The sequence below is a fragment of the Myxocyprinus asiaticus genome, chromosome 32 (genome assembly GCF_019703515.2).
Source record: "Myxocyprinus asiaticus isolate MX2 ecotype Aquarium Trade chromosome 32, UBuf_Myxa_2, whole genome shotgun sequence".
NCBI classification, from domain to species: domain Eukaryota; kingdom Metazoa; phylum Chordata; class Actinopteri; order Cypriniformes; family Catostomidae; genus Myxocyprinus; species Myxocyprinus asiaticus.
The window spans coordinates 9,440,909-9,461,431 of NC_059375.1; the positions used below are offsets into that span (position 1 = coordinate 9,440,909).

General features: G+C 36.9%; 2 protein-coding genes across 3 annotated transcripts; one reads left to right on the forward strand and one right to left on the reverse strand.

The window, feature by feature from the left end:
• The first annotated feature begins 734 nt into the window (after positions 1 to 734).
• Positions 735 to 15,523, forward strand: zgc:171971 (uncharacterized protein LOC569690 homolog). Of its 2 annotated transcripts, none has more exons than XM_051667620.1 (9): positions 735 to 869; positions 1,400 to 1,568; positions 1,704 to 1,750; positions 2,023 to 2,171; positions 2,281 to 2,405; positions 2,505 to 2,607; positions 4,667 to 4,935; positions 5,344 to 5,496; positions 15,155 to 15,523. In XM_051667620.1, the coding sequence occupies exons 2-9, from the start codon at positions 1,401 to 1,403 to the stop codon at positions 15,383 to 15,385; spliced, it is 1,245 nt and encodes a 414-aa protein (XP_051523580.1). In that variant the 5' UTR covers positions 735 to 869; position 1,400; the 3' UTR covers positions 15,386 to 15,523. The 2 variants fall into 2 exon arrangements, with proteins under 2 accessions (XP_051523580.1, XP_051523581.1); XM_051667621.1 differs by lacking the exon at positions 15,155 to 15,523 and adding an exon at positions 7,589 to 9,296.
• LOC127423374 (transcription factor A, mitochondrial-like) lies at positions 10,099 to 18,881 on the reverse strand. Its single transcript, XM_051667626.1, has 7 exons — positions 18,618 to 18,881; positions 15,754 to 15,881; positions 15,561 to 15,631; positions 14,235 to 14,384; positions 12,785 to 12,880; positions 11,002 to 11,058; positions 10,099 to 10,921 (listed from the first exon to the last, which is right to left on the reverse strand). Exons 1-7 carry the CDS (start codon positions 18,701 to 18,703, stop codon positions 10,658 to 10,660), a joined length of 852 nt encoding a protein of 283 aa, XP_051523586.1. The 5' UTR covers positions 18,704 to 18,881; the 3' UTR covers positions 10,099 to 10,657.
• Positions 18,882 to 20,523: the final 1,642 nt, after the last annotated feature.

The following is a 20,523-nucleotide window of genomic DNA, read 5'->3' on the forward strand; positions in this document are numbered from 1 at the left end:
CTATGGGGCACGCTGTAACATTTCACTTTCTTTTTTTCGAGATAGATTGCGAAAAAGGAATACGCTGTATTCATGAAACAAGGCCACATATGTGTAATAGACACGTGTGAATTTAATGTGAAAAAAGAAAAATACATCGAGCCTCAAGTACATTTACACTAACTTGAGAAAACCAAAAAGTGATAGTTTGTGCCCCGGTTCTCTCCTATGGACTCGCCTCTCAGAAAAACAGTAACATTAAATTATTAACATTTAATAACACTTTCAGTATCATCTTTTTCTATCATAACACAAACCCTCAGATTCAGTATATAATTAATTTATTTATTATTCTTGGAAAATTCTTTATACATAAATGCAATTTTTTCTGTAAGACACCCCTGCTTTCTTTCTTTTTAGTAGATTATGATTCTTATATTACATCTATGTTGGGCACAATTAACAAAAAATCCTTAAAATGTCAACAACTACTAACATTATTTCTTTCTGGCTTGTTTTTTTTTTTTTTTTTTTTATTTTTTTATATGTGATTCTATCTGTCATGTTAAACGTTTTTGGCATTAAAAATAAATAAATAATAAATAAAAACTTTAAAAAAAATAAATAAACTGCGGCCGCTTCGCTCTCGCGGGACATTTTTTGACAAAAGTCGTCATAACATCACAGCAAGTCGGACACATTTGTAACCGGCATGAACTTCGCGGTGATCACCGATGATCGGTGCTGCGCAGATTTTGCACCTCTCGAACGAGCCTCTTATAATTCTTCCGAGAAGCCTGATCACGTGATCCATAATGCTTCCGCGAGTTTGTAGCCGTCAGCTGGACGAATATAACAGATGTGTCTTAAGGTGTTTAAACAAATTTCAAGTACGTATAGTCTTTATTGTCTTTTGTATGTATGCAAGGCAAACGTATTAACGTCACTGTTCCATGCATTTCCAAATCCCGGTAGTGCAAAGTAGCATGAAGAAGCATCTCAAGCTTTGTTTTGACAGCTGATGTTGCTAACAAAATGGAGGCGCGTGCGCCTTAAAGTGTAATCTTTGTGAGCGCGCAGCGTCTGTTTTGAACGAATGCCTTTTTTTTTTTTTATTTCTTTTTTTTATTAATATTCACGTCAAAAACAAACTAAACCATGGCTGTCTGAGTCTGTGTAGTCGTATGGAGACTTTAATGAATAAGCATACATAAATGATGCAGAAAGCATGATTGGTGCGTCTATGATGCCCGAAGATGCTGCCTAGGTAGGCGGCTCATTAGGGTTTCAGACACAGCTGTATATCTGCCTATGAATTTGTGTGTTATGCTGTATTCAGTAAAGCAAGTATTCCATTCCAAACATAGACTGTGTTTTCAATAATTTTTTTGTTTTGTTTGTTTTTTTTTTTTTGTGTCAGGATGTCTGAACATGGCGATGGGGATCCAGAGGCGAGTTCATCTGCCAATTTCAGACCACCATTTGCTCCAGGTAGAGGACTGCCAGGCCGGATATCACTGAATCCACCTCCACCTGGCAGACTGACCTCTCTGCGCTCCAGAGACCTGACCCTGGGTGGATATAAGAAGGTTGCACTCTATTCTGTTTCCTGCGACTCTCAGCTTCCTTTAGATGTTAGACCAATTCATAGAACATGTTAGATTGGATGGGAAGGGAATACAACATAAATGACTCACAGAGTGTTTTTTTTCCCCCCCAAACAGAAGACCTTTTTACCCAATGTTCACTCTGTTCGCAAAACTAAAGATGAGTAAGTATCTTAGACCCTCTTATAAACTTTAATACAGTGCTTTTGAGGCTTAATGTACAGACTCCATTAAAACGATTTAGTTTTTTTGTAAATGGTATACTTTTGAAGTAATTTAAGACTACAAAAGTTAACTAACTTTGCTTGAATCTACAGCGTTCAAAATGTAACTGACAGTGATAATGTGTAACGTTTCAAAATCATGATTGGTCTTTTGGTTCTTTATGTATTTAACCTTTAAAGCTGCCTTTATATTGCACTCATGTTTTCTGGAGGTTACAGGAGGAGACTCGCATTCCACCAAAGAAAGAGAGGAGAGAGAGGGAAGATAGACAAAGAGAGAGACGGCGACGAGAAAAGCCACAGACTATTCAGTCTCACTCCATCTTTGAGCAGGGCCCCGCAGACACTTACAGGAAACTCGGTAGAACACACTTATACAACATTGTTGGTGGAACATTGAAAATTAAATGGCAAATTAAAAGCTGAAGTGCTAATGCAATTTTTGGGTGCATGTTCTTAATAATTTGCAGGTAGTTGGGGTGGTTCTAGCCAAAGTGACTGTGACCCCACACTTGTCACAAAGTGCATTAAAAAGGAGAAGAAGAATACTGAGGATGATGATAACGAAATTTTACAAAAACTCCAACGAGATGATGTAAGCAACACAACCCAAAGACACTTTATTATTCCTTTAGCTAGTCTGATGTGCTTGAAAGCTGATCAGTAATGTTTAATTATTTATTTTTTTGAATAGTTTTTGGATGATCCTGGATTAAAAAATGATCCAAAGCAAAGACCAATAAGACTTCCACTCCATCAGTCATGCAACTTTTTGTCAACAGAGGCAGCTAATGCATGTAAGTTGTAGTTTATGCTAACAATATTTTGATGTGGCTAGTTAGGTATTGATAATTTGTTTAAAGGGATAGTTCACCCAAAAATGAATGTTCTCTCATCATTTACTCACCCTCATGCCATCCCAGATGTGTATGACTTTCTTTCGTCTGCTGAACACAAATGAAGATTTTTAAAAGAATATCTCGACTCTGTAAGTCCATACAATGCAAGTGAATGGTGAACAACTTTGAAGCTCCAAAAAGCACATAAAGGCACTATAAAAGTAATCTATAATATGTAAAGACTCCAGTGTAAATCCATATCTTCAGAAGTAATGTGATAGGTGTTGGTAAGAAATAGATCGATATTTAATCCTTCTTAATATAAATCTCCACTTTGACCAGCCCTCCTATGCGGATTCAAGAGAGGTCTTCTGTAGTTTTTGGCGATTCGCATTGTTTGTGCAAATCACCACCTACTGGGCTGCTGTGCAAATATGATTTTTTTTCTCTTTCCTTTATTTTCTTTCTCCTCCCTGCCCAGTAGGTGGCGATTTGCACAAAGAATGTGAATCCCAAAAAAAAGAAGAACTTGGTCCTCTTATGAACGCGTATAGGAGGGCTGGTGAACGTGTATAGTAAAAAATGACTTGCATTGCAATACATACTTGCATTGTATGGACCAGAGCTGAGATATTCTAAAATAATTTGTTTGTGTTCAGCAGAAGAAAGAAAGTCGTACACATCTGGGATGGCATGAGGGTGAGTAAATGATTGGGTTGGGTATTGATACAGATTTCCCAATTCAATTCAGTTCCGATTCACAAGCTCTCGATTCGATTCCAGTTTTGATTTGATTTCGATTTGGTTTTGATTCATTTTTCACAAGGGCGTAGCCAGGAATTTACTTTTGGGTGGGCCTCAACAAAAATGGCTGGGCCAAATTTATGCCCCCGTTTTTTTTTTTTTCTCCAACTTTTTAAGAAAAGTTGAAAGGTGGCGCATTCAACAGTTCTTTCACACTTTCAGAAAGCAGAATTTATGCATTTTTTAAAACTATTTTATAAATGTGTATTTGAATACAAAAAAAAAAAAATCTCTAATATTCCCACCACGGCCCACCCTTGGCTACGCCACTGGTTTTTCATCATTTTGGTCACATTTTAGCTTTTTAAAATTAAACAAAACCATGTATTCAATCAATAAATATTATATTATATTGCGTATATTATATTTTGTTACGTGTTTGTTTAGTTGCGTAATTTGTATAGGTATTTACATTGATTTGTTGAACAAGTGCTAAAAACCGGTACTGTCTCTTTAAGAAAACAGGCTGTTCTGTAAAGAGCGTCTGTAAATGAGCGCATATTAACGAGAGAGGACTCGACTGGCTTTATCTCATCCATGCTATACGTGATAAAAATTAAGTGTTTATATTTTGTTATTTTTGATAAACAACTGACTGAAAAGAATAGAAAGGGTATTAAATGAGACATTATTCAATGACAAATGGGTTGCGAGGATCAGCTTTTACTCTCAACACGCAGTAAAAGGATCTCGCTGCTGAATACTCCACCACTGTACTACACAATCACTGGTGAGTGAAATCTAAACATTTACCAGCCAGTTGCCAAATATATACATTTTTAGATCGATTTTGGGATTTAAGAATCAATATTGAGAGAGCAAGTGAAAATAAATTTTTTGGGTGAACTGTTCTTTAAAGACCTCGAGAAATTGCTTGTTGAGTGCAGTTTTGTTTCCTGTGTTGACGCAACTCCAAGCCTTTAATTTACGTCATAGCCATTAACCATTGTTTGCTACTTAAAATTGCTAGTCAGAAGCATGTTTATGATACTAGGGGATGCATATTCTCATTCTAGAGAGCATTTTATTGGACAAAAAATTATATTTTTGCCCCTGAATGAAAGATGAAATTTAGAGAAAGACTACATTTTAAATGCATATGTCTGCTAAAAGATAATCAACCTTTAGGGCTAAAATAGCATATAGATGGTCTCAAAGCTAATAGACATGTACTAAAAGCCACAATTTTTGTATTTTTTATTTTTTTTTGCAGTTAAAGAAGACGCCGTGTCTGATTATGCACTGAAATCATCCAGAGCCGAGAACAAAAACCCACTTCAAGTGAGAGGTGCATCCGTGTGCCCGCAGCAGCCAACAGTTGGAGAACTTTTCGAACAGCTAAGTGTTTCAGATAAAGAAGAACTACTGTTTATTCAGCTTCCTGATACCATGCCTGGTCAACCCAAAACCACCAGCCCAGAGAAGACGAGGAAGGAAGATAACAAGCCTGAGGACAAACGCTCATTGCATGTTAAAGCACTGGTTAGTTCACATTTCACACTACAGAACTGTGGCAGTTATGGTAAACCACATTCAGTTTGATATAAAACATTTATTACACTGCTCTCTGGAATACTTAATTCTGATCAGGGAACTCTGCTATCACATTTATGTATAATAACTGCTAAACTACAATATATAAACAATTTCCTACATAGCTGTGCTTGTTTGATGTCTCCTCACATAACAAAATACCTTAAATTATCAATATTCCATAAGTAGCAGTGTAATAAGTAGGATTATGTACAGTCATCTAGTCATTATAAAAATACAATAAACAGCCCGTTGGGCTTTATTTGGCTATAATAACTGTCTGACTTTATATTATCCTTTACTTATTATCATCTTGTGTCCTCTGAAAGATTTTATTGCTATGATATCATTTTTTAGGATCAGACTGATAAGGCCACTATGCCTCTATTGTCCGACTTCTCAGAGGGTCTAATCGGAAAACTTCAAATTAGAAAGTCTGGGAAAGTCCAGCTGGTGATGGGAAATGTTACATTAGATGTCTCGGAAGGAGCCGCCTTCTCTTTCCTACAAGTGAGTTTGTGCGCTGTAATTTTAACAGACTTAATGTTGCAAAATTATCTAGTAAAGATTGATAAAAAAACCAACATCCAACTGGCATCAATATTAGCTGTTCAAACATATACACATGCAAATGAAGTTATAGTGGCCCCAAAAAGTATTGGGAAACACACTTCAACATCCCCTTTTCTTCCAATTTGGAATGCCCAATTCCCACTACATAGAAGATCCTCGTGGTGGTGCAGTTACTCACCTCAATCAGGGTGGGGGAGGACAAGTCTCAGTTGCCTCCACTTCTGAGACCGTCAGTCCACGCATCTTATCACGTGGCTCGTTGTACTCGGAGACTCACAGCACGTGGAGGCTCATGCTACTCTCCGCGATCCACGCGCAACTTTCCACGTGCCCCATTGAGAGCGAGAACCACTAATCGCGACCACGAGGAGGTTACCCCACGTGACACTACCCTCCCTAGCAACCGGGCCGATTTGGTTGCTTAGGAGACCTGGCTGGAGTCACTCAGCACACCCTGGATTCGAACTTGCGACTCCAGGGGTGGTAGTCAGCGTCAATACTCGCTGAGCCACCCAGGCCCCCAACATGGGTACTCTTTAAATGTCATTGCATTAGAACAAAATATTAAAGCAAGTAGCATTTTTTGAAAGAAAGTTGGCACAAGCGCTTTTACAGCAAAACATTTTGCAAAAAGTAAAAAAATAAAAATAAATTGTGGCTACAGTAAGGCATTTGCAGTGAAAGTGAATGGGGCCAGTCCATAAATGTTAAAATACACACTGATTCAAAAGTATAGCCACAATATGTAAGCATTATATGTTTTAACATTATTTTAATGTGATGAAATCGATATATATAGCAATAAATATGTACATGTTAAAATGTTAAAAAAAATTGTGGATAGTCTTAACTTAGACAAATTTCTAAAGGTATAAATCTTTGATACAAGTATATTTATACATGCCATAATATCAGTGGACATGCTGTAATTAAGAGTTGGCCAAAACGTTTTGACGTTTTCCAGTGGACTTTTTTTCATATTGGATTAAATGGTCAGATTCAATTCATATCAAGCTTTATTGTCGAGATAAACTTTTGAAAAAAGTGTACAATTGCCAATGCATTTTTAGACACTACATACAGATACAACACAATGTGAATACGGAAGTTTTAAATCGCAAAACTATTATTTCCTCTGGCTGCCGTTCAGTCTCTGTCGTGCACACGCTGGGTCTCTCTCGTGCGGTTTTGCTTTTGACACTGGTTTAGATGACTGTGAGCACTGAGTGAGCATTTTGAGGCGATGCAAAGACGAACGGCAGCTCTCCAACACCGGGCCCACTGGTTGTGGGTGAAGTCTCTTCTCCGTTCAGTAAATCTGCTCCCGTGTTTAAAATGCCCGGGACATGCATTGCACGTAATGAACAAGCATGCACTGCTCCACACAAATCAGTTTTTGTGCTAGGATGTGCAGTCGAGTCGAGGGTGTACCGCCTGGAAATGTATATATGCCAGTTTTAGCCACAGGAAATGGGAAAAAATATTAGTTAAGTTTCATGAAGTGAAAAAAATTGTGTGAAATGATTTTTTACATGTTAAACAGTCAACTATTAACCGCAGAAATGAACGCATTCAATTTCCCAGCCCTAGTTTGAACGTTAATATACTGGCCCCATTCACTTCCATTGTAAGTGCCTCACTGAAACCCAGATTTTTGCTTTTTTTTTTTTTTTTTTAAATAAAAGACAAGATGGAATTATTTTTGTGGTAATCAACACTGTCACAAATGCTGTTGGTTAAGCTTAACTTGTTTTGAACCTGGTACATTTCTTTAAAAAAAAAAAAAAAAAAAAAAAATGGCAAAAATGGCTTAGAGAAGTGAAGTTAGTTCTGAGAAAAGCTTTCGCCTTATTTGTTTGCAGATGCCACTTGATGCAATAACTTTAAGACGTTTAAACAGTCTTTAGGGTCCAAATACTTATGGAACCACTGTAACTAGATTCTGATGTGTATATTATGTTTGGACAGCTTAATTCTTGGACTGTAGATGTAATTTACGTCAAAGTAAAAAAATAAAATTTATTTGCAGCAACTTGTTTGTGTGCGGCTGTCAGAAGGTCTGACTGGGGACATGACCGTGCTGGGAAACATCACACACAAGCTGGTGTGTTCCCCTGATTTTGAGACTTTACTGCAGGAGGTCAAACTGCCATCTGACCCCCACTCTGCCTCCAAGTCCTGAATTTTATTCCCATTATTTAACATATAATGTAAATAGCTTTCTTAATGTTTTTTTTAAATGTAAAGTTTTGTTTCCTGAGGTTAACAAAGTATTGAAAATTGCAAATGGGTGTACAGTAAGCTAATATTCAACCTGTAAATCTGATGCCACTTGACTTGCATTTAAAGGAATAGTTCACACAAAAATAGCTACTCACCTGCATATCGATTGCTTACTTGGTAAGATATCTTGGAAGAATCTCCAATCTGTTCTTTGCTATACACCATATATTGGGTAAAAAGTGATATGTAAGTTAATAAAAGTAGCCCATACAACTCATGCACTATATTCCAGGCCGGTAGCTGTGAGTGCAAAACATAAAGAAATTGTTATTCTGTAAAACGTTTCCCCTCTGCCATAGCTCTCAAATCTCTGTGCTTTTTAGAGCTGTCGAAATTAACGTGTTAATGCATGCGATTAATTAAAAATGTTTAATGCGTTCATTTTTCTTTTACGTGATTAATGCATTTACCAATTTGACATTAGTTTTTGACATTTTATTCAGCTCCGTGTGAGTTCTGAACACTGGTTGGAGTAGGGCGTAACCTTTGCGATGTGTCCGGGGTGATTACAACACTGACGCACACAACAGTGATTCTGTGTCAATGATCAAGTGATGGAGAAAGGACATTTAATAATAATTTTTGTAAAAACAAACTCGGATGGGACTTGTGATTCATATGACGTGCTGGAGTGAAGCATTAGCATTTTCCTGGTGTCATGATGCGCTTCCGTCTAACCGGACAATTCTGATGAAGTATTGTAGTGTCAGCGCTAAAAGCAAAACAAAATGTTCTCTGCAAGCGCTTTTCATGTGGAGTTCAGAGCAGCGCAAATCATGATACTTGAATTGGTGCAATTTTAGTGCATTTCTATCTTTATACTGTGCAATGCTTTGTTTGGAAAATGTTAATAAAACATATTGTTTTGCTTTCTTTCCTGAAAAGGAAATGAATGCATTTTGACAGGGAAAAAGTATGTATTAAATATAATTTCAGCACTTTAAAATATGCGATTAATCACAATTAACTATGAAAAATCATGCGATTCATCGCAATTAAATATTTTAATCAACTGAAGGCACTAGTGCTTATACATTTTCAAATTTAGCATGTAAAGACTCATCCCATCAAGCTTTGACCTCAATGATGATAAATGAACACCACTGGTTCTCAAATTATTTGCAAAACACAAAAACACAAAGTTTAAATAATCAGAAACACGAATAAGATTTGAGAGCTACAGCAGCCCGGGACAATTTTCAGTGAAATTTTCCTTCAAAATATCAGCTTTTGTGTCCCACCGAAGAAAATAATATGGGTTAGGAACAATATGAGAGAGACTAAACAGTATTTTTATTTTTGGGTGAGCTTTTCCTTTAACCTTTGAAAGCACAGACTTTGCACACTATATGATATTCAGTGTGGGGTTGTATAGTATGATGTTTTAAATACTTGTTGTTTTTATAGAAAATATTAATGTTTATTTTGTAAGTAAAGACATACAACACATGGCATCTTCTACTTTAAAGCATGATATGCAAACTCATAAGAAGCAAAAGAAAACTGATGTCAGTATTACGGTTCAAGGCTGGTAAAGAAATTGTGACTTGTTGAGAGAAGCAGTACAATACAAATGTAAGCAGTCCTAAAATATTGTTTAAATAATACAGTGTGTATGTCAAACCTGCAAGAAAAAGATATATAGAAAAGATGAATTCCTCCTGACTGGCCATGAAAGGCTCGTCACAGCTTTAAAGGGGTAGAGCACCCAAAATTAAAAATTCTGTCATTATCTACTCATAATAGTGACTAAGGCTAACATACTGCCTAACATCATCTTTAGTGCTCCACGGAAGATGGAAAGTTATACAGGTTTGGAACAACATGAGAGTGAGTAAATGATGACAATTTTCATGTTTGGGTGAACTCTCTTTAAAATCTTCATGTTTTGAACATGCTGTAATAACGGAAAGCATGTAGCTTTTTTATTCAGGACGGAACTGGCATTTATGCAACACACCCTGTGTAACAGAGTAGTATACACCCGATCAGCCACAACATTAAAAATCACCTGCCTAATATTGTGTAGGTCCCCCTCGTGCTGCCAAAACATCGTCAACCCGCATCTCAGAATAACATTTTGAGATGCTATTCTTCTCACCACAATTGTACAGAGCGGTTATCTGAGTTACCGTAGACTTTGGGCAGACTGGTGCAAACTGACATTCTCGTTGACCTCTCTCATCAACAAGGCTTTTCAGTCCACAGAACTGCCGCTCACTGGATGTTTTTTGTTTTTGGCACGATTCTGAGTAAATTCTAGAGACTGTTGTGTGTGAAAATCCCAGGAGATCAGCAGTTACAGAAATACTCAAATCCAGCCCATCTGGCACCAACTATCATGCCACGCTCCAAATCACTGAGATCACATTTTTCCCCATTCTGATGGATGATGTGAACATTAACTGAAGCTCCTGACCCATATCTGCCTGATTTTATGCACTGCACTGCTGCCACACGATTGGCTGATTAGATAATCGCATGTATGATTGTTGGTGCCAGATGGGCTGGTTTGAGTATTCCTGTATCTGCTGATCTCCTGGGATTTTCACACACAACAGTCTCTAGAATTTACTCCGAATGGTGCCAAAAATAAAAAACATCCAGTGAGTGGCAGCTCTGTGGACGGAAACAACTTGTTGATGAGAGAGGTCAACAGAGAATGGTCAGACTGGTTCAAACTGACAAAGTCTACGGTAACTCAGATAACCGCTCTGTACAATTGTGGTGAAAAGAATAGCATGGCCTGTTTTGGCGGCACGAGGGGGACCTACACAATACTAGGCAGGTGGTTTTAATGTTGTTGCTGATCGTCTCACTTCTTGGTGCTCTTCACAGTCTTTTCGGCAGTTGTTCCAGAAGCAGCCTTCTTTACAGCCGTTTTCTTTCTCGGCGCTTTTGCTTTCAGCACTGTGACTTTGGATTTGTTTTTTCTGTCTTTGGTGGCTGTCGCCTTCTTGGGCCTCCTCGCTTTTCTCCGAACGAGGTCTTCCCTTCCGATCTCTGTCATGTGCTCCTCCCACGATTGCATTTCGTTTTTGTAACGGACTTTGTCGTCTTCTGCCAGCTGTGTGTAAATCTGAGAATGGCACAGCAAGGTCAGATGTAATGTGATGATGCACGTTTGAAAGGAAGATGGTGAATTTAGGTGAAACTCACTTGTTTCTGTGGGATGTTGAGTATCTTCCAGTCATCTGTCAGTGACTTCATCTTCGCCTGGAAGGAGAAATTTCATTTGATAACCAAAACACATTTTGTGAAAATAAATAACAGGGTTTCCACACCTTTTAACTCAGGAATTTCCACGGCTTTTCCAGTCGTTGGTGATAACTGGCTAAGGATTTTTTAAAGGTCACACTCACAAAGAGCGATTTCTAGATGATAGTTAGATTAGATAGTGGGTAGTTGTAGTTTTGTTATAGAGTATTGTGTATTGTACATTATAATGTAGTATAACAATAATTATTTTTCTGATTATTGAACATTTACATTATCGATTTTAATTACTATCAATTGGCTAAATGCAAACAGCTAAACTAGGTGTTTAGAACTGTTATTCAATCTCCAAAAATATCTGGCAAGGTTTGCAGACTTCTGTACTTTATAGCGGTGGTTCTCAGCTTGATGGTTTGGGACCTAAAATGGGTTGCAGACAGATAAACACATGCAACTAAACTTCTGTATAGTCACATAGTTAGGGTTACAAAATAAATAGGCTTATAAATTAAAAATATCACTGGTAACACTTTGCAATAAGGTTCCATTTGTTAACATTAGTAAATGCATTAGGTATCATGAACAAACAATTAACAATATTTTTACATAATTTATTACTCACTGTTAATGTTAGTTAATACAAATATAAATGCTCATTATTAGTTCATGTTAGTTCATAGTATATTAAAGAGCACCTATTATGGTTTTTCAAATATTACCTTATATGTAGTGTGTTATAGAGCTGTTTGTGAATGTAAAAAAGTCTGCAAAGTTTTAAAAATCAAAGTGCACGACAGATGGAGTTATTGACTCCCAAAAGAAAGAACCGATTCTGAACACCTGAAACGAGTCGTTAGTAATTCCAGACTTACTTCCTGTACTAACTTAACATAATTTGGTAACAAAAAACCCGCCTCTGGTCTTCACTGGCTGCTCGCGAACAGCTTTGACCCACTCTCAAACACTACACTAAGCGGTAGACCAATCACAACAGACTGGGACATCTGACCAATCAGAGCAGAGTAGGCTCTCTGAAAGGAGGAGTTTAGAATGAATCCTTTAGAACGGATCATTGAACGAGTCGTTTTGACACTGGGAAAAAAAATGTAATGCTGCAATTTAAATTATGTGCCAATTAAAGTTTTTTGGATTTTCTTGGATGCATGTAAATCTATTGTATGAGACCTTTAAAACAAAATTAGGCACGTTTAAAAACCATAATTGGTGGTCTTTAACTAATGTTGACAAATACAAATTTGTATTTAATTTTGATTACTATATGGTGAAATTAATATTAACTAAGATTTATAAATGCTTAAGTATTGTTAATTGTTAGTTCATGTTAACTACTGTTGTTAATAAAATGTTAACAGATGTAACCTTATTGTAAAGTGTTATCATATAACTTTACTCTTTTTTTTGTTTTTTTTTTAAACACTTCATTTATCTTTTGTTGTTGAGGTTCAATGATTAGTATCTAATCAAACTATGGTACTATGGCACAAATTTATTTAAATTGATGATGAAAATGTATTAAAACATATGCCTACATGGACATGATGCCTGATATCCCTTCATCCTACAAAACCATGAACAAAACAACATAATGTAAAGAGAAAAATTACATTAAATATGAGTTCACTTGCAACGTTTTTAGCTTTAAACATCGTTGTCTGCAGTATAGAAATGAGACATTTAAAGGTCATGAACAAGAGCCAATCTTCACCTGCATAGTAGTTCCTCTCGCTTCCTCAAAGTGCTCTGCCATGAAGATGTTAAAGGCGCTCCTGGGGCGTTTGGGCTTGCCAAGAGCATTCAGCTCCTACAGTTACAACACAATATTCCTTTAAAATAAAGAACTGTTTCAATGTTGGACCTGTTTGCACCCCAGAATTACAATAATGTATGCTATTTGTCCTCTAGTGCAGTTACTGTTCTATTATAGGGGAGACTCCGGTGAATCAATGTCTTGATACGTTAAGTCCTTAAGGTTACCTTAAAGGGTTAGTTCACCTAAAAATGAAAATTCTCTCATCTTACACTCACCCTCATGCCATCCCAGGTGTGTATGACCTTCTTTCATCTGCAGAACACAAACTAAGATTTTTAGAAGAATATCTCAGCTCAAGTGAATGGCGACCAAAACTTCAAAGCTCCAAAAAGCACATAATGGCAGCATAAAGCAGACTCCAGTGGTTTAATCCATGGCTTATGAAGCGATCCAATTGGTTTTGGGTGAGAACAGACCAAAAAAAAAAAAAAAAAGAGAGCTTTTTTCCCCCTATAAATCTTGACATCAAAGTCTCCTTGGCGATCATGATTTCAAGTTGATTACACTTCCTAGAGCCATCTAGCGCTCTGTGCATGCATCAAACACTAGGAAGTGTAATCGAGCTTGAAATCATGATCCTAGAATGCCAAGAGACTGCAATGGCAAGATGTACAGTGAAAAATGAGTTACATTTTGGTCTGTTCTCACCCAAAATAGATACGATCACTTCAAAAGACAAGAATTAAACCACTAGAGTCATATGGACTACTTTTATGCTGCCTTTATGTGCTTTTTGGAGCTTTAAAGTTTTGGTCACCATTCACTTACATTGTATGGACCTACAGAGCTGAGATATTCTTCCAAAGATCTTTATTTGGGTTCTGCAGAAGAAAGAAAGTCATACACATCTGGGATGGCATGAGGGTGACTCCAAACCTAATCATTACTGAAATATAGCCCTTTGACAACTTCCCTGTGCGACTACTACCCCCGGGGTAACCTCCTCGTGGTCGCTATAATGTGGTTTGTTCTCGGTGGGGTGCATGGTGAATTGAGCATGGTTGCCGCGGTGGATAGCGTGAAGCCTCCACACGCGCTATGTCTCCGTGGCAACGCGCTCAACAAGCAACATGACAAGATGCGCGGGTTGACTGTCTCAGACGCGGAGGCAACTGGGATTCGTCCTCCGCCACGCGGACTGAGGTGAATCACTATGCGACCACGAGGACTTAGAGCGCATTGGGAATTGGGCATTCCAAATTGGGAGAAAAAGGGGAAAAATCCCCCCCCCCAACAAAAAAAAAAAAAACTAGTTAAAAAGTCCACGACTCTCCATAGGAGACCAAGCTGTTGGGTGGAAACACATCTTATTGGTGGTGAGGTTTACTAAGAATGCAACATTCACCTTCTTTTTCCTAATTGCTTTTCTTTTGGCCATCTTCTGTCTCCTCTCCACTGCAATAGCAGCAGACTGTGCTGGGGTGAGCTGGGCTTTGTATTTCTCCACAGCAAGCTTGTACTGCTCCCTAGCTGCCAAAGATGCATCCTGAAATGGCTATGAAACATATGATATACAGTAGTTCAAACATAAGAAATTCTTTAAATGATCAGTACGTTTTAGAGTTTACTGAAGTTATCAAACTAGCAATGACCGATATATCGGCCAGGCCAGTTAATTGGTCGATAATTATCCATTTTGAGATTACTGTGTCAATGCCCCCAAGAGTAACCTTTCCCTTGTGTCAGTTTAAAAATCTATTCAAAACTCTTTGTATTTGTGGATTTTGGGTAAATAAAGTGTTCATTTCATTTAAGCAATTTTGTGCGCATCTCATTTGATATAATTAAATTATATTATGAATATACTGACATATTGGTTATTGGCCTGCACTCTAAATATTGGTATCAGACACTGAATCACCAATATTGGTTAAAGCATTGTGTTTTAAAAATAATCTAAACTTTGTCTATATTACAATAAATTAAGAGACAGCATTAAAGGGATAGTTCAGCCAAAAATGAAAATTCTCTCATCATTTACTCACCCTCATGCCATCCTAGATTTGTACGACTTTCTTTTTTCTGCAAAACACAAACAAAGATTTTTAGAACATTTCCTCAGCTCTGTACGTCCTTACAATGTAAGTGAATGGTGGCCAAAAATCTGAAGGTCCAAAAAGCACATAAAGGCAGCATAAAAGTAATCAATATGACTCCAGTGGTTAAATCCATGTCTTCAGAAGTGATATGATGTGTGGGTGAGAAACAGATCAATATCAATAAATCTAAACTTCTACTTTCACATTCTTCTTTTTTTATTTGTAGATTCACATTCCTTGTGCATACTGCCACACCACCCACTGGGCAGGGAGAAGATTTATCGGAAAAAAGTACTTTATTGATCTGTTTCTCACCCACACCTATCATATGGCTTCTGAAGACATGGATTTAACCACTGGAGTCTTATTAATTACTTTTATATTACCTTCATGTGCTTTTTGGACTTTCAAAGTTCTGGCCACTATTCACTTGCATTGTATGGACCTACAGAGTTGAGATATTCTTCTAAAAATCTTCATTTGTGTTCAGCAGAAGAAAGAAAGTCATACACATCTGGGATGGCATGAGGGTGAGTAAATGATGAGAGAATTTTCATTTTTGCGTGAACTATCCCTTTAACTTAGAACAGAAACAGAATATAGGCCTACAATGCTTATCAACCCAAATGTACCTGCTTCTGTTCAGGAGTCAGCATTCTCCACTGCTGTGCTATCTTCCGAACAATATCCACATTTTTCACTCCTGGTCAAAAGAAATTGGTAATTATCTGAGTGCAATATCTTTTTGTTAAACAAACCTTATATGCAATGAAGCCTTACAACCAATGTAGTTACAGTAGTGAATTCTCCAATTCAACATATTACCTGGATTTTGTCTGATGAAGGTGGGCTGCATCTCTTGCACATATTTCATGTATGCTGTGAGGGGTCGCTTAGGTGGACTCCCTGTTGTGGTACTAAAACACTTTATCACTGGAACTACACATGAGCACCTACAATTACAAAAAAATAGGACATTACACTTGACTACCATGAATGCCAATTAAAACCAATATATATATATATATATATATATATATATATTTTATACACACATACAGTATATCAGCCACAACATTAAATCCACCTGCCTTATATTGTGTAGGTCCCACTCGTGCTGCAAAAACAGTGCCAACCAGCATTTTATCTCACCACAATTGTACAGAGCGGTTATCTGAGTTACCGTAGACTTTATCAGTTCGAACCAGTTTGGCCATTCTCTGTTGACTTCTCTCATCAACAAGGCATTTCAGTCCACAGAACTGCCGCTCACTGGATGTCTTTTGTTTTTGGCACCATTCTGAGTAAATTCTAGAGACTGTTGCGTGTGAAAATCCCAGGAGATCAGCAGTTACAGAAATACTCAAACCAGCCCATCTGCCACCAACAATCATCCATGCGATTATCTAATCAGCCAATCATATGGCAGCAGTGCATAAAATCATGCAGATACGGGTCAGGAGCTTCAGTTAATGTTCACATCAACCATCAGAATGAGGAAAAAATGTGATCTCAGTGATTTGGACCGTGGCATAATTGTTGGTGCCAGATGGGCTGGTTTGAGTATTTCTGTAACTGCTGATCTCCTGGGATTTTCACACACAACAGTCTCTAGAATTTACTCAGAATGGTGCCAAAAACAAAAAAGTATCCAGTGAGCGGCAGTTCTGTGGATGGAAATGCCTTGTTGATGAGAGAGGTCAACAGAGAATGGCCAGACTGGTTCTAACTGACAAAGTCTACGGTAACTCAGATAACCACTCTGTACAATTGTGGTGAGAAGAATAGCATCTCAAAATGTTATTCTGAGATGAGGGTTGGCGCTGTTTTGCTGCTAATTAATATTAGGCAGATGTTTTTAAAGTTGTGGCTGATCGGTGTACAGGTGCTGGTCATATAATTAGAATATCATCAAAAAGTTGATTTCACTAATTCCATTCAAAAAGTGAAACTTGTATATTATATTCATTCATTACACACAGACTGATATATTTCAAATGTTTATTTCTTTTAATTTTGATGATTATAACTGACAACTAAGGAAAATCCCAAATTCAGTATCTCAGAAAATTAGAATATTACTTAAGACCAATACAAAGAAAGGATTTTTAGAAATCTTGGCCAACTGAAAAGTATGAGCATGTACAGCACTCAATACTTAGTTGGGGCTCCTTTTGCCTGAATTACTGCAGCAATGCGGCGTGGCATGGAGTCGATCAGTCTGTGGCACTGCTCAGGTGTTATGAGAGCCCAGGTTGCTCTGATAGTGGCCTTCAGCTCTTCTGCATTGTTGGGTCTGGCATATCGCATCTTCCTCTTCACAATACCCCACAGATTTTCTATGGGGTTAAGGTCAGGCGAGTTTGCTGGCCAATTAAGAACAGGGATACCATGGTCCTTAAACCAGATACTGGTTGCTTTGGCACTGTGTGCAGGTGCCAAGTCCTGTTGGAAAATGAAATCTGCATCTCCATAAAGTTGGTCAGCAGCAGGAAGCATGAAGTGCTCTAAAACTTCCTGGTATACGGCTGCGTTGACCTTGGACCTCAGAAAACACAGTGGACCAACACCAGCAGATGACATAGCACCCCAAACCATCACTCTGTGGAAACTTTACACTGGACCTCAAGCAATGTGGATTGTGTGCCTCTCCTCTCTTCCTCCAGACTCTGGGACCCTGATTTCCAAAGGAAATGCAAAATTTACTTTCATCAGAGAACATAACTTTGGACCACTCAGCAGCAGTCCAGTCCTTTTTGTCTTTAGCCCAGGCGAGACGCTTCAGACGCTGTCTTGTTCAAGAGTGGCTTGACACAAGGAATGCGACAGCTGAAACCCATGTCTTGCATACGTCTGTGCGTAGTGGTTCTTTTAGCACTGACTCCAGCTGCAGTCCACTCTTTGTGAATTTCCCCCACATTTTGGAATGGGTTTTGTTTCACAATCCTCTCCAGGGTGCGGTTATCCCTATTGCTTGTACACTTTTTTCTACCACATCTTTTCCTTCCCTTCGCCTCTCTATTAATGTGCTTGGACACAGAGCTCTGTGAACAGCCAGCCTCTTTTGCAATGACCTTTTGTGTCTTGCCCTCCTTGTGCAACGTGTCAATGGTCGTCTTTTGGACAACTGTCAAGTCAGCAGTCTTCCCCATGATTGTGTAGTGTACAGAACTAGACTGAGAGACCATTTAAAGGCCTTTGCAGGTGTTTTGAGTTAATTAGCTGATTAGAGTGTGGCACCAGGTGTCTTCAATATTGAACCTTTTCACAATATTCTAATTTTCTGAGATACTGAATTTGGGATTTTCCTTAGTTGCCAGTTATAATCATCAAAATTAAAAGAAATAAACATTTGAAATATATCAGTCTGTGTGTAATGAATGAATATAATATACAAGTTTCATTTATTGAATGGAATTAGTGAAATAAATCAACTTTTTGATGATATTCTAATTATATGACCAGCACCTGTATATACCACAGTAAATGTCCCAAATACCATACAGTACTTCAGTACATGTCTAAAATAACATATTACCATACCAAATGTCCAGGAACGTGATATTCAATAAGTGCAGGAAATTGCTAAGGTGTGATTTCTACAGTCTAGTTATGAATGCAATAATTTCTAAGACAATAAACTGGTCACGCATGAATAACCTTAAACTTGAAGCATGCTCGCTGCTCACCTCACAGCAGATGTAGCGGAGAACAAACCCAGAGACTTCAGCAGAACATTAGCACCGACTGACAGCAAGCTGAATGGAGCCATCATACACGCGCTCAGACAATCCCAGTAATATCAATCAGATATTTAACGTACACGGTAAAAACAAGACACACAAAGACTTTGGTGCGACAAATTGTTATGGTTGTGAATTATTATGGTCCCCTCCTGCAGTAAAGGCGCCATTCAGCTATGCGATCACACCGAGGGGCATCATGGGAGAAACATTATTCTTACATTCATAGAAGTACTTTCACTAAACGTACATTTTGGGAAATTACAAGGTTGTGGATTTACCACATGCTTTGTAGTTTTTTTTTTTTTTTTGTTTTTGTGTTTTTTTCTTTTTTTTTTTTTTTTAAGGGGATGTTTTATATTATTGACACTTTTTCCCGCAATATATAACGTTAAATGCTTTAGTTCAGATCAACGGAGGACGCAATGGCTGTTTTAGTTAAATTCGTTTATTGTGCAAGTTTAAAATTTGATTGGTCTAATCTTTCATTTCTTGACTGTAATATTCCGTACATACATTTTTCAGACGAATCTGTGGTAATGAATTCAAAGTCTATGGACTTTTATGTTATTATTGAGGACTCGTATATAAGAAATACTCTTAAAAATAATAATAATAATAATAATAATAATAATAATAATAAACTCTTGAAATAAAACAAATAGGTGCCAAATAAATATTTTGTGAAATTCATTAAGCAAAGACGCAGTCACCCAGGCCTATTTTTATTTATTTATTTATTTTTAGAGACCTTGATAGAATCAAAACAGTTAAAAGGGGGCTGAGTTTTAACTTTGTCTAATTAATATGATATTTCACTAGTAACAGTACAAGCTGTAACAAACACATCCACATGTCCGTGAAAAATAAATAAATAAATAAGATACAAATAATCAAATACAACTAGAGAAATAAAATATAATAAATATAACAAGACGTGAACAATTAGGGGTTTCCAGTAAAAGGAAGCCATCAATATATTTAAAAAAAAAAAAATGTATTGTTAAGTTATACATATATAGGTGAAATTTAGGTTTACACTTTGCAATTATTTGTTTGTGGATATAATATTTGCAGAATATAAAAATGTTCCACTATCTAAATGGTTCGTCCCACATAACCTGTCATCTTGTTCTCATTTGAATAGAAACATACATTTCCAGGTACACTTTCCTTTTTTTTTGTTTTTCTTTTTATTATTATTATTATTATTATTATTATTATTATTATTATTATTATTACAGAACAAGAACACTTACAACAAAATATACATACAATGATCACAATGAACTCTGATACAATTATAGTAGCAGCAAAAAGTAAAATTATAAAGAAAGAAAAAACAATAACAAATAATAATAATTAACCAAACAAAAACATGGGATAACTTAAAATGAATTAACAAGAGAAAAGGTTTCTAGTATTCGATACATTCGTTTTGCCTTTTTATTTCTTATATATTTTAGAGTCTCAATATAATGCATCAGTTCAGTTTTAAATGGTATGATGTTAGGTTTATTGTTTGCCAATTTTTGTTTGTGTATATGGTATTTTCCATATATAATTAACAGATTTATCACCAAATTTTGTTCCAAACTCTTATTCTTAAATGATAAAAATATATCTTTACCAGTTAGTCGAATCTTTAATTTTGTGTGTTTAAGTATTAAATATTCAATATCAATCCAAAAAAAGTTGGGTAAACACACATTCAAAGAATAAGTGTTTTATGGATTCTTCCTCTAAGTCACAAAAAACACATGTAGACTTCGTGTCCCTAAAAAATCTTGAGACTACTTGTCTCACTGGGTAAATTAAATGAATAATTTTATATGTGACTTCTTAAACTTTA

Coding starts and splice junctions, on each gene's coding strand:
- LOC127423374 (XM_051667626.1), bottom strand. CDS start 18,703: ATGATGGCTCCATTCAGCTTGCTGTCAGTCGGTGCTAATGTTCTGCTG. Junction 15,882..18,617: donor TCCGCTACATCTGCTGTGAG/GTGAGCAGCGAG, acceptor TTGTAATTGTAG/GTGCTCATGTGTAGTTCCAG. Junction 14,385..15,560: donor TGACTCCTGAACAGAAGCAG/GTACATTTGGGT, acceptor TATGTTTCATAG/CCATTTCAGGATGCATCTTT.
- zgc:171971 (XM_051667620.1), top strand. CDS start 1,401: ATGTCTGAACATGGCGATGGGGATCCAGAGGCGAGTTCATCTGCCAAT. Junction 2,172..2,280: donor AGACACTTACAGGAAACTCG/GTAGAACACACT, acceptor AATAATTTGCAG/GTAGTTGGGGTGGTTCTAGC. Junction 4,936..5,343: donor CATTGCATGTTAAAGCACTG/GTTAGTTCACAT, acceptor ATCATTTTTTAG/GATCAGACTGATAAGGCCAC.